Genomic DNA, 18,321 nt, shown 5'->3' with positions numbered 1-18,321 from the left:
AGAAGGCAAGAAATAAAGAAATGGAAAAGAGAAAAAGAAACCAATTAGAAAATGGGCAAAAGACATGAAGAAACATTTTACCAAAGAAGATACATGGATGGCGAGTAAGTACATGTTAAAAATGTTCAACATCATTAGACGTTAGGGAAATGCAAATTAAAACCACAATGAGTTATTAGTTCACATTTATGAGAGTGGCTTAAAAAAATACAACAGGTTGCTGGCAAGGATTTGGAGAAAATGAATCATTTACACATTGCTGGTGGGAATGTAAAATTGATACAACCACTCTGGGAAAGTTTGGCAGTTTCTTATAAAACTAACATTCTTATTATACTACTCAGCAATTGCAGTCTTGAGCATTTATCCCAGAGAAATGAGAACTTATGTTCACAGAAAAAAAATTATACGCAAATGTTTATAGCAGCTTTATTCGTAATAGCCCCAAACTGGAAACTGCCCAGATGTCCTTCAGTGGGTAAATTTTTAAACCAGCTGTGGCACATCTATATCCTGGAATAGTACTCAGCAATAAAAAGGAACAAACCATTAACACATACACATAACAATGTGGGTGTGTCTCACAGGCATTATGCTGAGTGAAGAAAAAGTCACAATGTGACATTGTATGATTCCAATTTTATAACCTTTTGAAATGTTGAAATTACAAAGTTGGAGAACACATTAATGGCTGCTAAGGGTTAGGGATAGTGGAGGGAAGGATGATGAATGTGAGTGTAAAGGGGTGGTACAGGGAAATCTGTGGGGTTAGTATAATTCTGTACATTGGTTGCTATGGTGATTACTATAGAAACCTCCCCACATGTGATAGAACTATATGCATATATCATACCAATGTCAATTTCTTGGTTTTAATACTGTATTACAGTTTCATAACTGTGCCCATTGGGGGAACTGGCTGAAGGGGTACATAGGACTTCTCTGTATTATCTTTGCAATTTCCTGTGTATCTATAATTATTTCAAAATAAAAAGTTAAAAAACTTTTAAAGTAGAATTAATAAAATAATTTGTTTTTTCAAAAATCATGCCATAAGTATTAGCTGGTTGGCTGCCATTACTGCCACCACTGAACACTGGATACTAGATGCTGCCCTTAGCCCTGCTACCAGTGCTGCTCCTAGAAACTGGATTGTAGAAAAGAATTGATTCCACAGGTGTGTGGGGTCTATAAATCCTGTGATTTCCAAAAAATGTCTGTACATTCCAAAGATAGGTCTGGCTCTTAACAAGCTCCTGGGGGATAATCTCCAAGCCCTTGGAATATCCTGCCTGATCAGAGTGTCTTTTTGTTCACTTGGAACTTTGGGCCATACTAGATAGTTTATGTTAACAGTGTGATTTATAGTGGGCCTTGGCCCATTTTGTATTATATAGTGGGCCTCTGGTCTTGTAGCACCTCTGCACAGCCTGGAGGCTGAGTAACTAAGGTCAGCCACACGAGTGTCTAGTGCCTATCTGATTGACCCCCAGTAAAATCCCAGCTCAGGGAAATTTCCCAGGTTGCCACATATCTTGCTGGGAGATTTAAGCACTGGCCATCCAACTCCACTGAGAGAAGACAGCCAGAAGCATACGCCTGGTTTCTCCTGGAATCTTTCCTGTGCACCTTTTGGTTTGGTTGATTTAAAATTAGTATGCTTTTGCTGTAATAAACAATAGCCATGAGCATAACACCTCTGAGTTCTTTGAGTTCTTCTAGTGAATCATCGAACCTCAGGGTAGTTTTCAGGACCTGCCACACTGGTAAATCCTAGATCACATTCTCTTGGCTGCTACGGGAGTGTGAAAAAGTGAACATCTGGCCTTTATAAAGGCTTTTGCAGTTTGAACTGTTATGTAATATAGAGTATATACACAGTGTTCCCTTATTAAAATGTGAAAAAAATAATTGAAATATATCTAGCCCTAAGGGTTTTCAGTAAGCATCTGTGGGACTATATAAAGAAGTTCTAAAAATAAGACAGACAACACAAGATAAAGTACTTGCACAATTACTTTACAAAAGAAATCTAATAGTTCCATTAATATATGAATGTGTGTTTCACTATTTACATCAGAAATGTAAATTAAGCCACAGGAGATACCAATAAAGTACACATCACATTGGCAAAAGGTTGAAAAAGTTTTTATATTACCAAGCACTGTACAGTATGTCAGTCTTATTCCTGGGCATCTGGTGTCACAGGAATGAAGAACATTAAGCATAAAATACGAGGATATATGTACAAGTATTTTATTGCAGTGTTTGTGTGTATGTGCTCCCCAAAACCTTGAAACTAGAATGACCATCAGTGGGGAAATGATTGACTACGTTGCAGTATATCCCTATCATGGAATATTATGCAGCAATGTAAAAGAGTGGGGAAGAGGTAGATCAGTGTTAATTAAAATAAATCTGATACATTGAAGTGTATATGATCTTAATTTTTGTAAAACAGTAAAAAAATAAGATGACTTTTTGAACATGGAAAGTTATAAAAATGGTTGTTAAAATGCATGTTTGGCAGATGAGGGTTGAGGTGGAGGAAAGGAGTGGGAGGCAGAAGCAAAAGAATGCAATTTAAAATATGACATATGATCCCATTTATGTAAGCATATATATGTTATGTGAAAAGGTAGCATCAAAATCTTACTAGCGGTTGTCTCAGGGTGGTGTGGTGCCATTTGGAGTGATGTTTACTTAATTTTTAAAATATTTGATGTTTAAATTTTTATTTTTTTATCTTCATTTTTTAAAGATTTTATTTATTTATTTTGAGTGTGTGTGAGTGGGGGAAGGGGCAGAGGGAGAGGAAGAGAATCTCAGACTCCCTGCTGAGCGTAGAGCCCAAAGCGGAGCTCCATCTCACAACCCTGAGATCGTGACCTGAGCTGAAATCAAGAGTCAGAGGTTCAATCGACTGAGCCACCCAGGCGCCCCAATATTTAAATTTTTAGTGACAAATATGCATTGTTTGTATAAGGAAAAGTAAGTGAACTCATCACAGGAAGGAAAAAAGAATACCTCTCAGGTTTCTTGCTTGAGCAACAGGGTGGATGGTGTGATTCATTCTTTTATTAACAAACATTTTTGAGCATATAAAATACGCCAGGTATCATTGTAGGTACAGGTTACACAGCAATGAATAAAATAAATAAAAATCCATCTCCCTAAAAGGCTTTTTGTTCTAAGGGAGAGAGAGTGGCATGACTAGAGGAGAAACACAGTGTTGGTGAGGAAGAGGATATAAACAAAGGAATCAGTTTGAGACTGTTAAATTTGAAAATATTGAGGGATATCCAGTTGCATAAGAGAGGCAGGCAGTTGGATTATGGATCTAGAATTCATAGGCCAAACCAAGACTGGAGATACAGATACAGAAGCAGATAGCATTTAAAATGGTGTTTCAGACCTTCTTTCCTGAGTCTGATCACGTCCCACTGCAGACACTTTACAGAGGAAGTGCTGAGGAAAAACAGGCAGCTGACAGGGGAGGTTGCTATGCAACAGATGAGGAAAGTCATCCAGCCAGGCAGAATTGATGTTGGCCCTTGGGGACCAAATGCTGCCATCCTTCCTAGCATTAGCTTTCTTTCATATGCAGACTCCTGGCAGAAGCTGATGCCAGAACAAATGTGAAATGTACCAAGGTCTGCCTTGTATTTTTGGAAAGTATCAGTTCAATTTGAGTCATTTCACATCTGTATATGATTTTCTGTCTGAGTCTCCAGTCATGTGGAAGCATAGCAGCATGTGTGTCCTTGGGTCCAACTCCAGTCAGTGCTATTTGTGCTTCCCATTTTGTATATTGAGAATCTGGCTCAGAGAAGTGGAATGACCTGAGACAGCTCACACAGCTAGGGGTAGAATGGCCCAGCAATTCGTCCCAGGAATTGAGGCCTGAGCCCTGGAAGGAACCAGGGTAAACATTTACACTGAATGTGGGCTTGCCATGGTTCAGACGCACAGGTGCCTGATTGTCCTGGCTGCTCAAGCAGGCACCAGGAAGGCCTCAGGGGCAGCGGTGTTTGTGCCACTCACAGGGAGAGAACTGACAATCGGAGCAGGGAGTGGACCCCCAGGAACAATTCCCACACCTGGATGGACCCACATGGGGTGGGGACTAAGGGTCTCTCTCTATGTTCTCCTAAATGCAGAGCATGAGCTTAAAGTCTCCGGAGAACACAAACCTTGCTTGTTTGGGACAGGTGTTGACAGGGCAGGGGAGGTGTATGTGTGGGATTTGTCGCTCAAAACTGAAGAGGGGAGGGTGCCTCAGTTCCTGGGCCAGCACTAGTGGAACATGGGTTTTGGATTAAGGAAAACCTAAGGCCCACATTTTGCATTTTCTCTTTACTGGCTCTGGCCTTGTCTAGTTCATGCAGTGTGTCTGTGCTTTAGCTTTCTGACCTGTAAAATGGGGATGCTGATATCCACTCCCAGGGCTGCCTTAAGAGAAAGACAAGCCCCAGCACAGATTGCGCTGTGATGTTCAAACTGTTCCCTTCCCTCCGCTCCTCACCTGCACACAAAATATGCGCATGGCTGGAGCTGCACAAAGAGCAGGAGAGAAGCTAATGTTTATGAGTCTGGGATCTGTTGAGGGGGATCATACAGATTCTTGTGGCAGGTGCAGACTTCTTCTACCTCCAACAGTGTATTCTCTTTGGCCATTCCTTTTCCTGGGTGAGCTTAGCGGGAGCCTAGCACTTGTTGCAGTTTGAGACCCCACACGGACACCTCCTTAATAGTGACCTAAGTGGTGCTAGGCAGGGGGCTAGAGATGCTTGCCGACCGGACAGGAGGGGCCACAGAAGGCGAGGGATAGAACAGAGACGCATTGCGGAAAAGGTAGGGGGCCGGTGTGTGGGGCAAGGGGTGGGACCTAAAGGCACAGCGCATCTGTTTGGGGGAGGGGATATTGATGAAGGAGGTGGGACCGTGGTATACTGTCGACCTGGTTGGTGGTGGGATGGTGTGTTGGCAAAGGGGCGGGATTGCTTCCCCTTGCACATGCGCACCATGGTGTTCGGGACGAAGCTTTTGTTGGGGAAGCGGGCGGGACTTTTATTTGGTCGGTCAGTTCTTGCGCATGCGCATAACTATCTGAGGCGGTGGGTGGTATATTAGGCGGAGAGGCGGGGTCGTCCTAGCTGCCGCGCTGGCATTTTCTCCTGGACAAGGAGAGGGTGCGGCTGCGGAGAGCCGAGCACTGCAATCCCGATCCTCTGAGTCGTGAAGAAGGGAGGCAACGAGGGGGTTGGGGTTGGGGCCTGAGGCAAGGTGAGAATTAGCCCCCAGACAGGGCATCTGCCCCCTGGTGCGGGCCCCCCATTTTTCATTTCGATCCCTTTACCCCGGATTCCGATCCCCCTTCCACTCCCCGAACCCCCCATTCACACCCCTCACCCGATCCTCCCTTGCTCAGAACCCCTGTTCGTTCTCCGAACCCCTCCCATCGTTAAAAATCTCCACAGATTTCTTGACCTCAATCTGTACTGTCATACGATTCCTCCCGATTCGAAACCTCCATTCAATTTACCATATGCGAGTCCCAACCCACTCCCCCTGGATTCAGAACTGTTAATGGCTTTCCGAATCACGATTTGAAGCTTCTCCCCGTCAGTAGCTTCTCGGGATTCAGAGCCTCCATCCTGACACCCATTCACTTTTCCCACTCTGATCCCGCCCGTTCCCCCTCACATTCAGCGCCTCATTCGCCCCCACAGTCAATCCCAGACACCTCCCCACCCAAATTCGGCTCTTCATATTTGCCCTCTGTGGTATAACGCCCAGCTCCTCCCCCACATCCCCCAGGCTCTGCTCTTGCCAGAGGGACAGGAGCCATGGCTCAGAAAATGGACTGTGGTGCGGGCCTCCTCGGCTTCCAGGTGAGATCTCCACTCCCCACCCCACCATTTCCCTAGCCGACAGTTCCCTGGGGTCCCTTTGGCCGTCCAAAAGCCTGGATCTGATTTTGCCCTCTTCGTGCCTAGACTCCGTCGTCTTTCAAATTCCCATGGTTTATGGGGGGGGGGGGAGGGGCGTCCCTTTTCAGCCATCAGTCCCTGCTTAGAGAAAGGGGAGACCCTGTTAGTAGTCAGGGCAATCTGCCCAGAGAATGCGGGTTGGGTAAGGAACCATTTTTTTCCACAGTCCTGACGCTTTTAGAGCAGTCTGCCACCCCCTCCCCCAACCTCCCTCCGCCACCCTCCCTCTCTCCTGCATTCCCCACCCCTGCGACCCCCCTTATTCTCCTCAACTCCTCCAGGCGGCACCCTTGCTCTGGCTCCCCTCACGTCTTTAGCTCCTGCCGCACACCGCATTGCTCTGCTCTAACCTCCTCCATCAACCCCCACCGCCCCCTTCATTCTACTTCATCCCCACTCCTCATTCCGCCCCACCCCTCATTTGGTCCTGCCCCATTCCATCCCTACCACACGTTTTGTTACCATTCCGCCTCCCATCTCCCCTTGCTGGTGGTCTGCGCCTCAGCCTTTCTGCACCATTCGCCTGCCTGCACCTCCCCTGCACTGCTCTCCCTACACTCCTGCTTCCGCTTCGGAGGCCCAGAAATTTCATTTTCTCCCCCTGTATTTGCAGGCTGAGGCCTCCGTAGAAGACAGCACCTTGCTTATGCAGACCCTGATGGAGGCCATCCAGATCTCGGAGGCTCCACCTACCAACCAGGCCACAGCAGCTGGCCCGAATGCTAGTCCCCAGAGTTCACAGCCCCCAACAGCCAGTGAGATGGCTGATATTCAGGTTTTAGCAGCTGCTGCTAGGCCCAAAACAGCCTTTAAGGCTCAGAATGCCACCACAAAAGGCCCAAATGGTGCCTATGATTTCTCTCAGGCTCTTAATGCCAAGGAGATGCCCAATGCGCCACCTAAGGCAGCCTTTAAGGCCCAGAATGCCACCCCAAAGGGCCCAAATGCTGCCTATGATTTTTCCCAGGCAGCGACCACCAGTGAGTTAACTGCTAACAAGTCCGAGATGGCCTTTAAGGCCCAGAATGCCACTACTAAGGTGGGCCCAAATGCCACCTACAATTTCTCTCAGTCTCTCAGTGCCAGTGAGATGGCCAACACTCAGCCTAAGACAGCTTTTAAGGCTTGGAATGACACCACTAAGGCCCCTACAGTTGATACCCAGACCCAGAATATTAACCAAGCCAAGATGGCCACTTCCCAGACTGAGGTAGAGACCAGCCCAGGTATCCCTGAATCTGATGGTGCAGCTGCACAGACATCAGCAGATGGTTCCCAGGCTCAGAATCTGGAGTCCAGGACTATAATACGGGGCAAGAGGACCCGCAAGGTGAGATCCCTGCTAGCTCCACTTTGATTTGGGCTCTCTCCTTTCTTCTCTGAGGTTCATTTGTTCTAAACAAAACAAAACATACATATATGATGGCCTGTATTCAGTTAGGTTGTAGGGGTTGATAAGGTGAATGTGATAATTTCTGTCCTCTGAATATCCACAGACTAATGGGGAGATGAGACATGGACACATAATATATATATACATACTCTGTATATAATTAGTTTACGTTTTCATGGTAGCCACTATGTGTTAGGTCTTGAGCTAGGCACATTCACAGGTTATCTCATTAAATCTTCAAGATATTACCAGCTAGGGTTCATAGTCTCAGTTTTACAGAGAAGGAAACTAAGTCCCAGAGAGGTGAAGTGACTTGAGTGATTTGTCCAGGGTGGTACAAGCAGAGCCAGTGTTGGACATAGGAAGAGGAGAAGCCTCAGGCCCCACCCTTGGGTTGCTCCTGACCTGATTCAGAGATGAAACTCCTGCCTGGAAGACAGTGAAAGACAAGCCCTGGACTCAGGGTGACCATTGGCTAGTGGGTCAGGCTGTCACTACAGGTGAGGGTTTTAGGGGGCCTTCCTGGAATAGATAGGGTGAGGAAACAGAAACATCTGGTGACCCTGGACCTTTCTTCTCTCTGATGATGCAGATTAATAACTTGAATGTGGATGAGAACAGCGGTGGGGATCAGAGGCGGGCCCCACTGGCTACAGGGACATGGAGGTCTGCACCGGTTCCAGTCACCACTCAGAACCCACCTGGAGCACCCCCCAATGTGCTCTGGCAGACCCCACTGGCCTGGCAGAACCCATCAGGTTGGCAAAACCAGCCAGCCAGGCAGACCCCACCAGCACGTCAGAGCCCCCCAGCTAGGCAGACCCCACCAGCCTGGCAAAACCCAGTTGCTTGGCAGAACCCAGTGATCTGGCCGAACCCAGTGATCTGGCAGAATCCAGTGATCTGGCCGAACCCCATTGTCTGGCCTGGTCCGGTTGTCTGGCCAAACCCACTGGCCTGGCAGAATCCACCTGGATGGCAGACCCCACCTGGATGGCAGAACCCACCAGGCTGGCAGGGTCCTGCAGATTGGCAAGGCCCTCCTGACTGGCCTTTACCACCTGACTGGCCTCTACCACCTGATTGGCCACTTCCCACTGACTGGCCACTCCCACCTGACTGGATCCCCACTGATTGGCCAGTTCCACCTGACTGGCAGAACCTGCGACCCTCACCAAACCTGCGCCCCTCTCCCAATTCGCGTGCCTCACAGAACCTGGGTGCCTCACAGCCCCGAGATGTGGCCCTTCTTCAGGAAAGAGTAAGAACTGTTATTCCCAGTCATTTCTCTGTCTCTTCCTCTTGTCTTGTCCTTTTATCTATAATTCAATCAAGTTTCCTGTAAATATCTTAATAACTTTAATGATTTCCTTTTCCCCTCCTAGGCAAATAAGTTGGTCAAGTACCTGATGCTTAAAGATTATACGAAGGTGCCCATCAAGCGCTCAGGTAGGCATCCAGTGCCCTCCTCCAGCACTCTGCCCTTCCCCTCACCCCATGTTCTGTGGACATCCCTTTGCTTATATGTCCCCTCCCCTTCAATTCCCTCTTTCTGTGGCTGATTCTTCATTTTTCATCCTTGAGAACCCTGAGCGTGTTCCCTTTAACAAGACTGGCAAAGGGTTTGTAGCTCTGTGGCCCCTGCTCAGCTCAGGTGCTCTGTTCTCTCTCCTACAGAAATGCTGAGGGATATCATCCGTGAATACACTGATGTTTATCCAGAAATCATTGAACGTGCATGCTTTGTCCTGGAGAAGGTGAGAAGGCAGCCCTGAGGAATAGGAATAATGAGCGAAGGTTTTGATATCAAAGATTCATGGAATTCCTACTGGGAGTTTAGAGCTGAAGTCTCACAGGGAGGTGAGCAACTGAGCAGGGGTAGCTGGTGCTAGATATTGTAATTTCATAGTCTGTTTTCTTGTCCCTGTAGAAATTTGGGATTCAACTGAAGGAGATTGACAAAGAAGAACACCTGTATATTCTCATCAGTACCCCCGAGTCCCTGGCTGGCATACTGGGAACGTAAGATGGGAAAAGAGGTGGAACATTGCCTTTCTCAGTGGTGCTTTTTTCCCAGGAATGTCAAGTAGGTCAGGGTCCAAGATTTAGGATCATAGACCAGGTCATGGTCAGCACTGAGGTAGAATTACCCCCTTGCTGAGGAATACTGGGGAAGCTAGATGGGTAAGCTGTCTGGGGTGTCTCATACAAATGGCTGCTGAAAATATTTTTTTTGTACTCTTTTAGGACCAAAGACACACCCAAGCTGGGTCTCCTCTTAGTGATACTGGGCGTCATCTTCATGAATGGCAACCGTGCCAGTGAAGGTGAGTGGCTGGACCTGCAGCTGGGGGTTGGCTACAGCCTGATTTTCATGCTCATTTTCCGTCCCTTGTCTCCCCTTGCCTCCCATTGCAGCTGTCCTCTGGGAGGCACTACGCAAGATGGGACTGCGTCCTGGGTATGATTGGGCTCTCTCATCTCTTGCCTGTTTATATCATCCTTTGGCAACAGAGGATGGTCCCAGGATTGCATCAGCCTGGTGGTCTAGGGGAATTGGTTTGGGGAGGTACAGAGCCCAAAGATGTGACCTGGGTGGATAGGCAGATAATTCTGAACTCTATGCCTCTTCTCTCATCTCTGACCTCTAGAAAGCTCTTTTCTTTGGGCAGTGTCACAGTCTCTGAATATGGGTTTCTTTTTTTATACTGTCAGGGTGAGACATCCTCTTCTCGGAGATCTGAGGAAACTTCTCACTTACGAGTTTGTAAAGCAAAAGTAAGTGATCTCTAACGGTTTTTTTCTGGTCCTCATGAGTTCTATGTGCTGGTCAGCCTCAGACAGTCCTTCCTATGCTCATTTCTTACACTATACATATATATTCACATAGAAAAACACATACATACTTGGAAGTGTTTATTGAGTATCCCTGCTTGTGGTTGGATTTTTCTGCAGTATAGTTATCTTGCAAGTAATATCTACTCACAGTAGACATTTCCAAGGCTGAGGTTTACACTGCACACTAATCATTGCAATGGGCTAACTGTGTCTCGGTAACAAGATTACAAGAACGTGGAGCTAGAGCCGTGACACAAAGGGTGAGATTAAGTATTGTCCTTTCTATGACCTTATATAAGCCGCCCGGCAGTTCTAGGTGACTGCTTAATGTAGAAGCACTGGTACAGGAGTTTGAAGGCCTGGCTATAAGAATATAATTAAGCTAGGTTTATGGGGCACCTGGGTGGCTCAGTTGGTTAAGCATCTGACTCTTGATCTCAGCTCAGGTGTTAAGCTCAGGGTCATGAGTTCAAGCCCTGCATTGGGCTTCACAGTGAATGTGGAGCCTACTTAAAAACAATAAAAATAAATTTTAAAAAAGAATAGAATTAAGCTAGGTTTAGGAATGAGCCTGGGGAGGTTGCTACCTGAAATTGGGAGTGTCAAAAATAGTATGATGCATTGTTGGACTACGATTCTTACCTGGGTAGAAACAAAGACCTTTCTGCTCTATAAGGTACCTGGATTACAGACGAGTGCCCAACAGCAACCCTCCTGAGTATGAGTTCCTCTGGGGCCTCCGTTCCTACCATGAAACTAGCAAGATGAAAGTGCTGAGATTCATTGCAGAGGTAATAGGGGAACTGCTCTAGACTTGATAGGTCAAGGGGTGAGGTATGACTGGCTGGGAAAGGTCCAGAGCAGGAATAAGACCTTAGGTATTGCACATGGTAGGTGCTGCATTACTGGTGGTATTTATTGTTGCTGTTATGTAATCAGTAGCACAAAGTAGGGTACTAAATATATAGCGGGTGCTTCATAAATATTAACTCCTACTATTACGGATTTTGTTTTCTTTTCTATTCTTCATCTCAGGTTCAGAAAAGAGATCCTCGTGACTGGACTGCGCAGTTCATGGAGGCTGCAGATGAGGCCTTGGATGCTCTGGACGCTGCTGCAGCTGAGGCTGAGGCCCGGGCTGAGGCGAGAACCCGCATGGGGATTGGAGATGAGGCCGTATCTGGTCCCTGGAGCTGGGATGACATTGAATTTGAGCTGCTGACCTGGGATGAGGAAGGAGATTTTGGCGATCCCTGGTCTAGAATCCCATTTACCTTCTGGGCCAGATACCACCAGAATGCCCGCTCCAGATTTCCTCAGACCTTCGCTGGCCCCATTATTGGCCCTGGTGGTACAGCCAGTGCCAACTTCGCTGCCAACTTTGGTGCCATTGGTTTCTTCTGGGTTGAGTGAGATGTTGGGTAGGTATATCACTTTGGTTTGGGCAGTTAAGGTTATTGGGAGACATAGGGTCTGTGGGAATGTATTTATGTGCACGATCTGGGAGTCCTAGGAAACCCATGGTGGGGAGATGAGGGAAGTATAGGGAAGCACTGTTTGGTATTTATATTTCTCACTATTTGAAATATGTCATTGATTGTTAATTTTTTTCTTATGTTCACAGATATTGCTAATCAGTTGCAATAGTCTTTCCCCTGAGTGAGGCTGAAGCCTCAGATTCCTTCTAAACACAGCTATCTAGAGAGCCACATCCTGTTGACTGAAAGTGGCATGCAAGATAAATTTATTTGCTGTTCCTTGTCTGTTGCTTTTTTCCCCCTTGTGTGCTGTCAAGTTTTGGTATCAGAAATAAACGTTGAAACTGCAAAGTGAATTAGATGTGCTGTCTGGTTTTTCCATGTTGGGGAGAGATCAACTTGTTTATATGGGAAAGAGAGGGCCTCAGTTCTAGCCTGAGAGGCAGATTAGCTTTCGACTGGTAAAAATATGGGTAGATCCTGTTAATGGATTGGGAAACAAAAGAGGAGGTAATGAACACAGATGTTAATGAGGTCCAAGAACTAGTATGGTTTACTTTATAAATATTACTGAAGTGACTAATAGGTGATAGACATGCTGCTAGGTGTCCTGGAGTGACATTAAAAGAAATAATGAGAGAGGGTGTAGGTGGTCAGATAGTTGTATTTAAGAAGGCAGAGGGGGTAGAACTCCAGCTAATGACAAGGTCCAGAGAGTGGGTGGTTGAAGGGGAGGGAAAATAACTTCCTAGAGATGATGTCCCTCGGATTCCAGGGTGTTGGTTGTATTATCCGTGTGGAAAGTGAAATAACTCCAGGATGGGGGCAGGAGTAGGAGCAGAGAACACTATGATCCAGGTACTAGAGTCTCCTGTGAGAAAAAATCTCAACCCTAGCCACGTTGTCCATAAAGAGATCGGTTCGGGGCGCCTGGGTGGCTCAGTCGTTAAGCGTCTGCCTTCGGCTCAGGGCATGATCCTGGCCTTATGGGATCGATCCCCACATCAGGCTCCTCCGCTGGGAGCCTGCTTCTTCCTCTCCCACTCCCCCTGCTTGTGTTCCCTCTTTCTCTAGCTGTCTCTCTCATTGTCAAATAAATAAATAAATAAATAAATCTTTAAAAAAAGAGAGAGAGAGATAGGTTCACGAGGCCCCCTCTTCATCTCTGGAAATGCTGCCCAGGATCCTGTCCCTCTAGAAAGCCCTCACAATCCCTCACCCCAGCAGGAGCAGGGCCTCATCACAGAGACAAGTTTTTATGGACAGTGAAGGAGAACTCACATTGGCCTCTTCTCCCCTCCTACAAGGAGAAAGAGTAACGTTTGTTGCTTAGAGAATAAGAATTGAGGAAATAAGACAAGGCTTTGTGTAAAGCTAGACTGCCTTGTGACTGAACAAGGACCTGGCTTGAGCTGCTGAAATCTTCACTGGAGCTATCACTGAGGATGAAATTAAGCCTAGGCCATAACTTCCTTAGAGGCTTGGTGGTACCCAAGCAAGTGGGCAAGGACAGAAACAGGAGCTCCCAGGGTAGAAAAAAGCAAGAGCAAAGGCAGTTTAGCCTCCTGGGAAGGGCTCAATAATGTGCAGGGATGGTGTGCAGGGATGGTGTCCAGGGCTTCCTCAGGTTCCGGAGTGATGTCCACATTCTGGGGGGAGAGAGCCCAGGATTAATAGGAAGGAGCCAACACTGTGGAGCTCCAGCCCCTCTCCTGCCTCTTGTCCTCACTGCCAGGCTTCCTGCCTTCAGCCGGGCCTGGATTCTGACCTTTTTCTCAGGCAAGCCTCTGGGGAATCTCAACCTGAGGACTTTGGGGATAGAGGATGCTCTAGCCCTGCATCTCTATGGCACCTCAGGCCTGGGCCATGGTTCCTGCATTTCTGGGTGCTGGTTATTTTCCTTGTTGGTATGAAACACCCAAGCTCTGTGGGATTGGGACAGCCTTTCTGTTCAGGTGGGTGCTTTCACCATGTGCCAACTTAGGCCACAGAGTCTGTCACCTACCTCAGATTTCTCCCAGTGTATGTTTATGGCTCCCACATTCAGATAGATGGACTCTACTTCGGAGTCTCAGAAAGGAATGACCTGCCCATCCATTAGCTCCCCAAGGTAAGTACAGTTCTTCCTTGAAGTCATTCGCTCCCACATCCATCACCACCCACACCCCCAGCTCCATCCTGTGTGCAGATTGTGACTCTTCTGTAGGGAGGGAATGTAGACCAGCTGTGTGATGTATGGGGAAGACACCAGGTCTACGAGAAGCCAATGAGATGTTCTCCCAGCTGCCCCTAATAGTCTCAGAGTTCTCTGAGCCTCAGTTGCTCAACTGCAAATGGGAAGGAGATGAAAATAGATGATCTCTGGGGACTCCCCCACTTTTTGTGCTATGTGAGATAGCAGTCTATATAATAGTGATGGAGTTCTGTGGATCTTCTAAGCTGTGTTAGGTGCTGAAGTGGTGAAAGAGTCTTGGGGCAATCAGTCTCAAGTAAAGTTTATTTAAAGAACAATGTGGTTATGGCAACACCAGAGGTGTGGAAGGTCACAAGGGAATTCTGGAAGCCTAAAGAGAGGAAAGGTTGTATCATTGGAGCCTGGGGGTGGCAGAAAGGCCCAATACCCATGGAAGCCCCCTTAACTCTATCCCTGTGGACTGTACCCTGTTCTGGGCTTCAGTGCACTGTCTGTCCTTTCACACCCCAGAAGAGATTTGATTCTGTCCCTTACTTGATCACAAAATTCTCGTGCAATTTGGACAGTTGGCAAAATCTATTGAATAAGGTCTTTAAATTAGATAATAGTATTATATCAATGTTAGTGGTCTGATTTTGATTACTGTACTGTTTTCTGTAAGAGAATGCCTTAAAAAGTGTGTGTGTGTGTGTGTGTAGAGAAAAAGAGAGAATAAAATAAATACAATAAATGTTAACTTTGGGGAATCTAGGTTAAGTGTATACAGGAACTATTTTTATTATTCTTGTACCTTTTAAAAAAAGATTTTATTTATTTGTCAGAGAGAGAGAGAGAGAGCACAAACAGGGGAAGCGACAGAGGGAGAAGAAGGCTCCCTGCTGAGCAAGGAGCCCAACATGGGACTTGATTCCAGGACCCTGGGATCATGACCTGAGCCGAAGGCAGACGCTTAACTGACTTAGCCACCCAGGTGTCCCTCTTGCAACTTTTTTTGTAAGTCTTGACTTACATCAGAATAACAAGTAAAAAATAAAAATTATTTTTATTTTAACAAATATTCACTAAAGTTTACTTATCCATCCATACACACTTCTTGCCATTGCATCCTTTGGAAAAAGGACACTGTGACATGATGCCATTATTCTTCATGCAAACAAAAATGTCTTCACTCCTCTCTAAAAAGAAAAAAACCTAAGTTTCACAAGTTGTTGCATCCAGATCCAAGTCCAGGGATAATGGTTCATCCCAATTAGCAGAGATTTTGAATGAAGACATTTGGGGGAAATGGACACAAAACAGATTTAGGGAAGTGGTATATGAACTTCTTGGGACTGGTCAGGAGCATGAGACTATTATGTAAGCTGTGAATGCTCACCAAAAGGCTCTCTCAGTAATCAGGTGGGCAATACGACCTACTCAGTGGTGGTCAGTAAGCCTCTTTATTCAGCTACTCCTGTGCTTGCTCAATGGGCACCTGTGGTCACAGTAACACGAACAGAAGCTATATATGGCCTCAGCAACATGGTTTCCCATCACAAGGGCTGATGTGAGCACCCTCCTACCAATTGCTGAATGCCCAACTTGGCAACACTATACTGAGTTCCTGATATGTACCAATCTCAAGGGGACCAGTCAGGTACCTGGGAGTATGGTAATTAATTTGGACCAATTATATCATGAATAAGTTACTTGGCTTTATAATTTTTCTGGAATAAATGAGTATCTTAGGTATGGATTTGCCTTTTTTGCCTGCAGTACTTCTGTCAGCACCATCATCTATGATCTTACAGAGAATGCTTCATCCACAGTTCTGAAATTTCATACAATGTTGCTTCTGATCAAGGGACTCACTTTAAAACCCAAAGTCTGGTGATTGGCTTATACCCATGGAATTCACTGGTTTTATCATACACTGCTCCACTCAGAAAAAAGTTATACAATGGAATAATGACTTTATTGAAGACAATTATGGCTGCCACCAGTCAAGAGACAACACTTAATGTGTTAGAGGTGCTGTCCTACAATATATAGTATATATTCTAAACTAGCCACCAATATACATAATACCATCTAGTCAACAACCAGGATTCCTAGGTCTAATAACTAAATGATGAAAGTTAGTGTTGTTCCTAAAGACATATTCACAAAATGTTTTGTTTATGGTCCCTGTAACTTTGGGCTCTACTGGGTTAGAATTTTTAGTACCCAAGCAAGGCATGTTTCTATCAGGTTACTCAACAATGATTCCATTGATTTGAAAGTTGAGATGTCCACCTGGCAGTTTTGGAATCATCATGTCAATGGACAAATAAGTAAAAATGGGGGCTTGTGTACTGGCTAAGATGATTGATTTCAATTTTTGTGAGGAAGTAGGGTTGGGGCTACATAATGGGGGTAGAAAGGAGTGTGTCTGGAGGCTAGAAGATCTTCTGGGATGCCTTTATCACATCCCAAAGTGGTTAAAATTATTACGCTATTACAGCAACCCCATACGTGCAAGGCTACCAATCCCTCAGACTATACACATAAATAAATGTTTGCCACGACACCAACCGCAGTGCCGCGGCGTTGATTCGGGAGAAGCACGAGGCACAGACAGGTTAGCTTGTGAAAGACAGCATGGGTGCAGGGGACGACAACCCGGCGCTCCACTGCCAAGAGTGCGATCGCCCCAAATAGCTGCAACCTTGCGTATTTATTGGCAATAAACAATCAAAGACAATCAAGGGAATAATCCATATTACATCCTAGTGAATAGTAGTACGTCACGAGGAAGGTCACAGGATTAGATGATCTAACGTTCAGCAAGTGAGGCCTATTCTTAAACATGTTTCTATGGACCCCACGGGCTATTGTCAAGGGCAATCAAGTTTCGGTTGGGGCAGCGTTCTGCCCTGAGCGAGCCTGGCGTTCCCAGCCACTGTGCTCTGATGTTTACGCTAAAGCCCGCAAGGTCACAAACATGTTTTCCTATTATATCCTTAGTATAAGCTCTCAGGCAGGGGCTGCTGCAAATGTTTGAATCATTTTTCTAGGTAAAGAGCCCATCTGACTGAGATGGTGACTTGATGACAGAAAAAGTGGTGTGGAGAGTAAAGAAAGAGTTTATACCAACTTTGACCTGGTAACCAGTTTTAGAAATGAAGACTACAGTAGTTACATATTTTATTTTTTGTAATATGTATATATTTTTATATTTTAATGTGTCCCATTGTATTTCTCTTTTACTTACTATTTTATATATGGTGAGTTGGTAACAGTGAGTTTTTATTTATCCACCTTATTACAGAATATTGATACAGCATTCATTTGAACTAGAGGAAGAATGGATGTCATCTGAAGATCCTAAACTAGAATTGATGCTAGGATTGATAAGACTTTATGTTTCTCTCCATTTGGGGATGACTGAATGCATTTTGCTTGTATGAAGAATAGTTGCACTGTTGGCATTTTTCCAAAGTATGGGATGGCAAAAATATGTACAGATATTGAACAAATGTACTGTAGTGAATATTTCTCTTGTTGGTATCCATTTATCTTTCCTGGTGGCACTCAATTTCCGTTTAGGTAATACAGTTCCCCCATTTTTGTGGTAGGTAAAACTGTGGCAGAATTCAAGGATGGCCTACAAGATCCCCATCCCTTGGTTACATATACCTTTTAACCATTATTCAATAAAACACTAATCTAGATGCTGTTGTGAAGGGATTTTCCCACATGTAATTAAGGTCTCAAATCAGTTGAACTTAAAATACGGAAATCATCTTAGGTGGGCCTGACCTAATCAGGTGAGCCCTTAGAGGGAACAGCACTCTTACTGGCAAGAAATATTTGAAGAATCAGAGGGATTTGATGCAATGAAATTCTCCATTCCTGGGTGACCTCTATGAACTAAGTGAGGCCTTTAGCAGATAGCCAGCAAAGAAACGACATCAGACCTACAGACGTAAAGACAGGAATTCTGCCAACAATCTGAATAGCTTGGAAGTGGATTCTTCCCCAGAGGCTCCAGAAGGGAATGTAGCCCTGCCAACCCCTTGATTTCAGGCTTGCCTGAACAGAGAAACCAGTCAAACCATGCCCAGATTTCTGACCTACAATTACTACGAGATAATAAATGGATTTTGTTTTAGCCACCCAAGTTGTGGTCATTTGTTGTGCATTAATAGAAAACTTGTATGTAGTCTTTGTGAGATGACATGTCTAGATGCTTGCCTCCCCCTATTGAAATAGAGTAAGCCAGATTCTTCCTCTCCTTGTTCTGGTATTGCTAAGGGGCAGGCATGCAATCTACTCTTACTTAATCACATGTCCTTTTGTTGGACTTTGAAACTTAAGTGATTGACACAGGAGTGAAAAAGAATAGTTTATGTGATTTTATCCCCAGAGCAGAATCCTGATCCAGATAATTCCTATCTTTGTGCT

At 45.4% G+C, this 18,321-nt stretch overlaps 1 protein-coding gene across 3 annotated transcripts in view; it reads left to right on the top strand.

Moving 5' to 3' along the window:
* MAGED1 (MAGE family member D1) overlaps positions 1 to 12,058 on the top strand; it is a 63,956-nt gene extending 51,898 nt beyond the window's left edge. For 2 of the 3 annotated variants that reach the window (XM_087860217.1, XM_087860218.1), the window contains 12 exons: positions 5,821 to 5,894; positions 6,607 to 7,323; positions 7,979 to 8,647; positions 8,772 to 8,835; positions 9,064 to 9,143; positions 9,317 to 9,408; positions 9,634 to 9,713; positions 9,805 to 9,847; positions 10,102 to 10,164; positions 10,901 to 11,015; positions 11,260 to 11,645; positions 11,849 to 12,058. In XM_087860217.1, coding sequence (XP_087716343.1) covers positions 5,821 to 5,894; positions 6,607 to 7,323; positions 7,979 to 8,647; positions 8,772 to 8,835; positions 9,064 to 9,143; positions 9,317 to 9,408; positions 9,634 to 9,713; positions 9,805 to 9,847; positions 10,102 to 10,164; positions 10,901 to 11,015; positions 11,260 to 11,637 — 2,375 coding nt within the window. In that variant the 3' untranslated portion in view covers positions 11,638 to 11,645; positions 11,849 to 12,058. Of the gene's footprint in view, positions 1 to 5,148; positions 5,287 to 5,820; positions 5,895 to 6,606; positions 7,324 to 7,978; positions 8,648 to 8,771; positions 8,836 to 9,063; positions 9,144 to 9,316; positions 9,409 to 9,633; positions 9,714 to 9,804; positions 9,848 to 10,101; positions 10,165 to 10,900; positions 11,016 to 11,259; positions 11,646 to 11,848 lie in introns of those variants that run through there. The other variant, XM_087860219.1, reaches the window with a different exon arrangement.
* The last annotated feature ends 6,263 nt before the right edge of the window (positions 12,059 to 18,321 follow it).

This window comes from Ursus americanus, chromosome X (genome assembly GCF_024610735.1).
Source record: "Ursus americanus isolate L20-20 chromosome X, mUrsAme1.1.p, whole genome shotgun sequence".
NCBI lineage: Eukaryota > Metazoa > Chordata > Mammalia > Carnivora > Ursidae > Ursus > Ursus americanus.
This window is presented reverse-complemented; position numbering and strand designations above follow the sequence as displayed.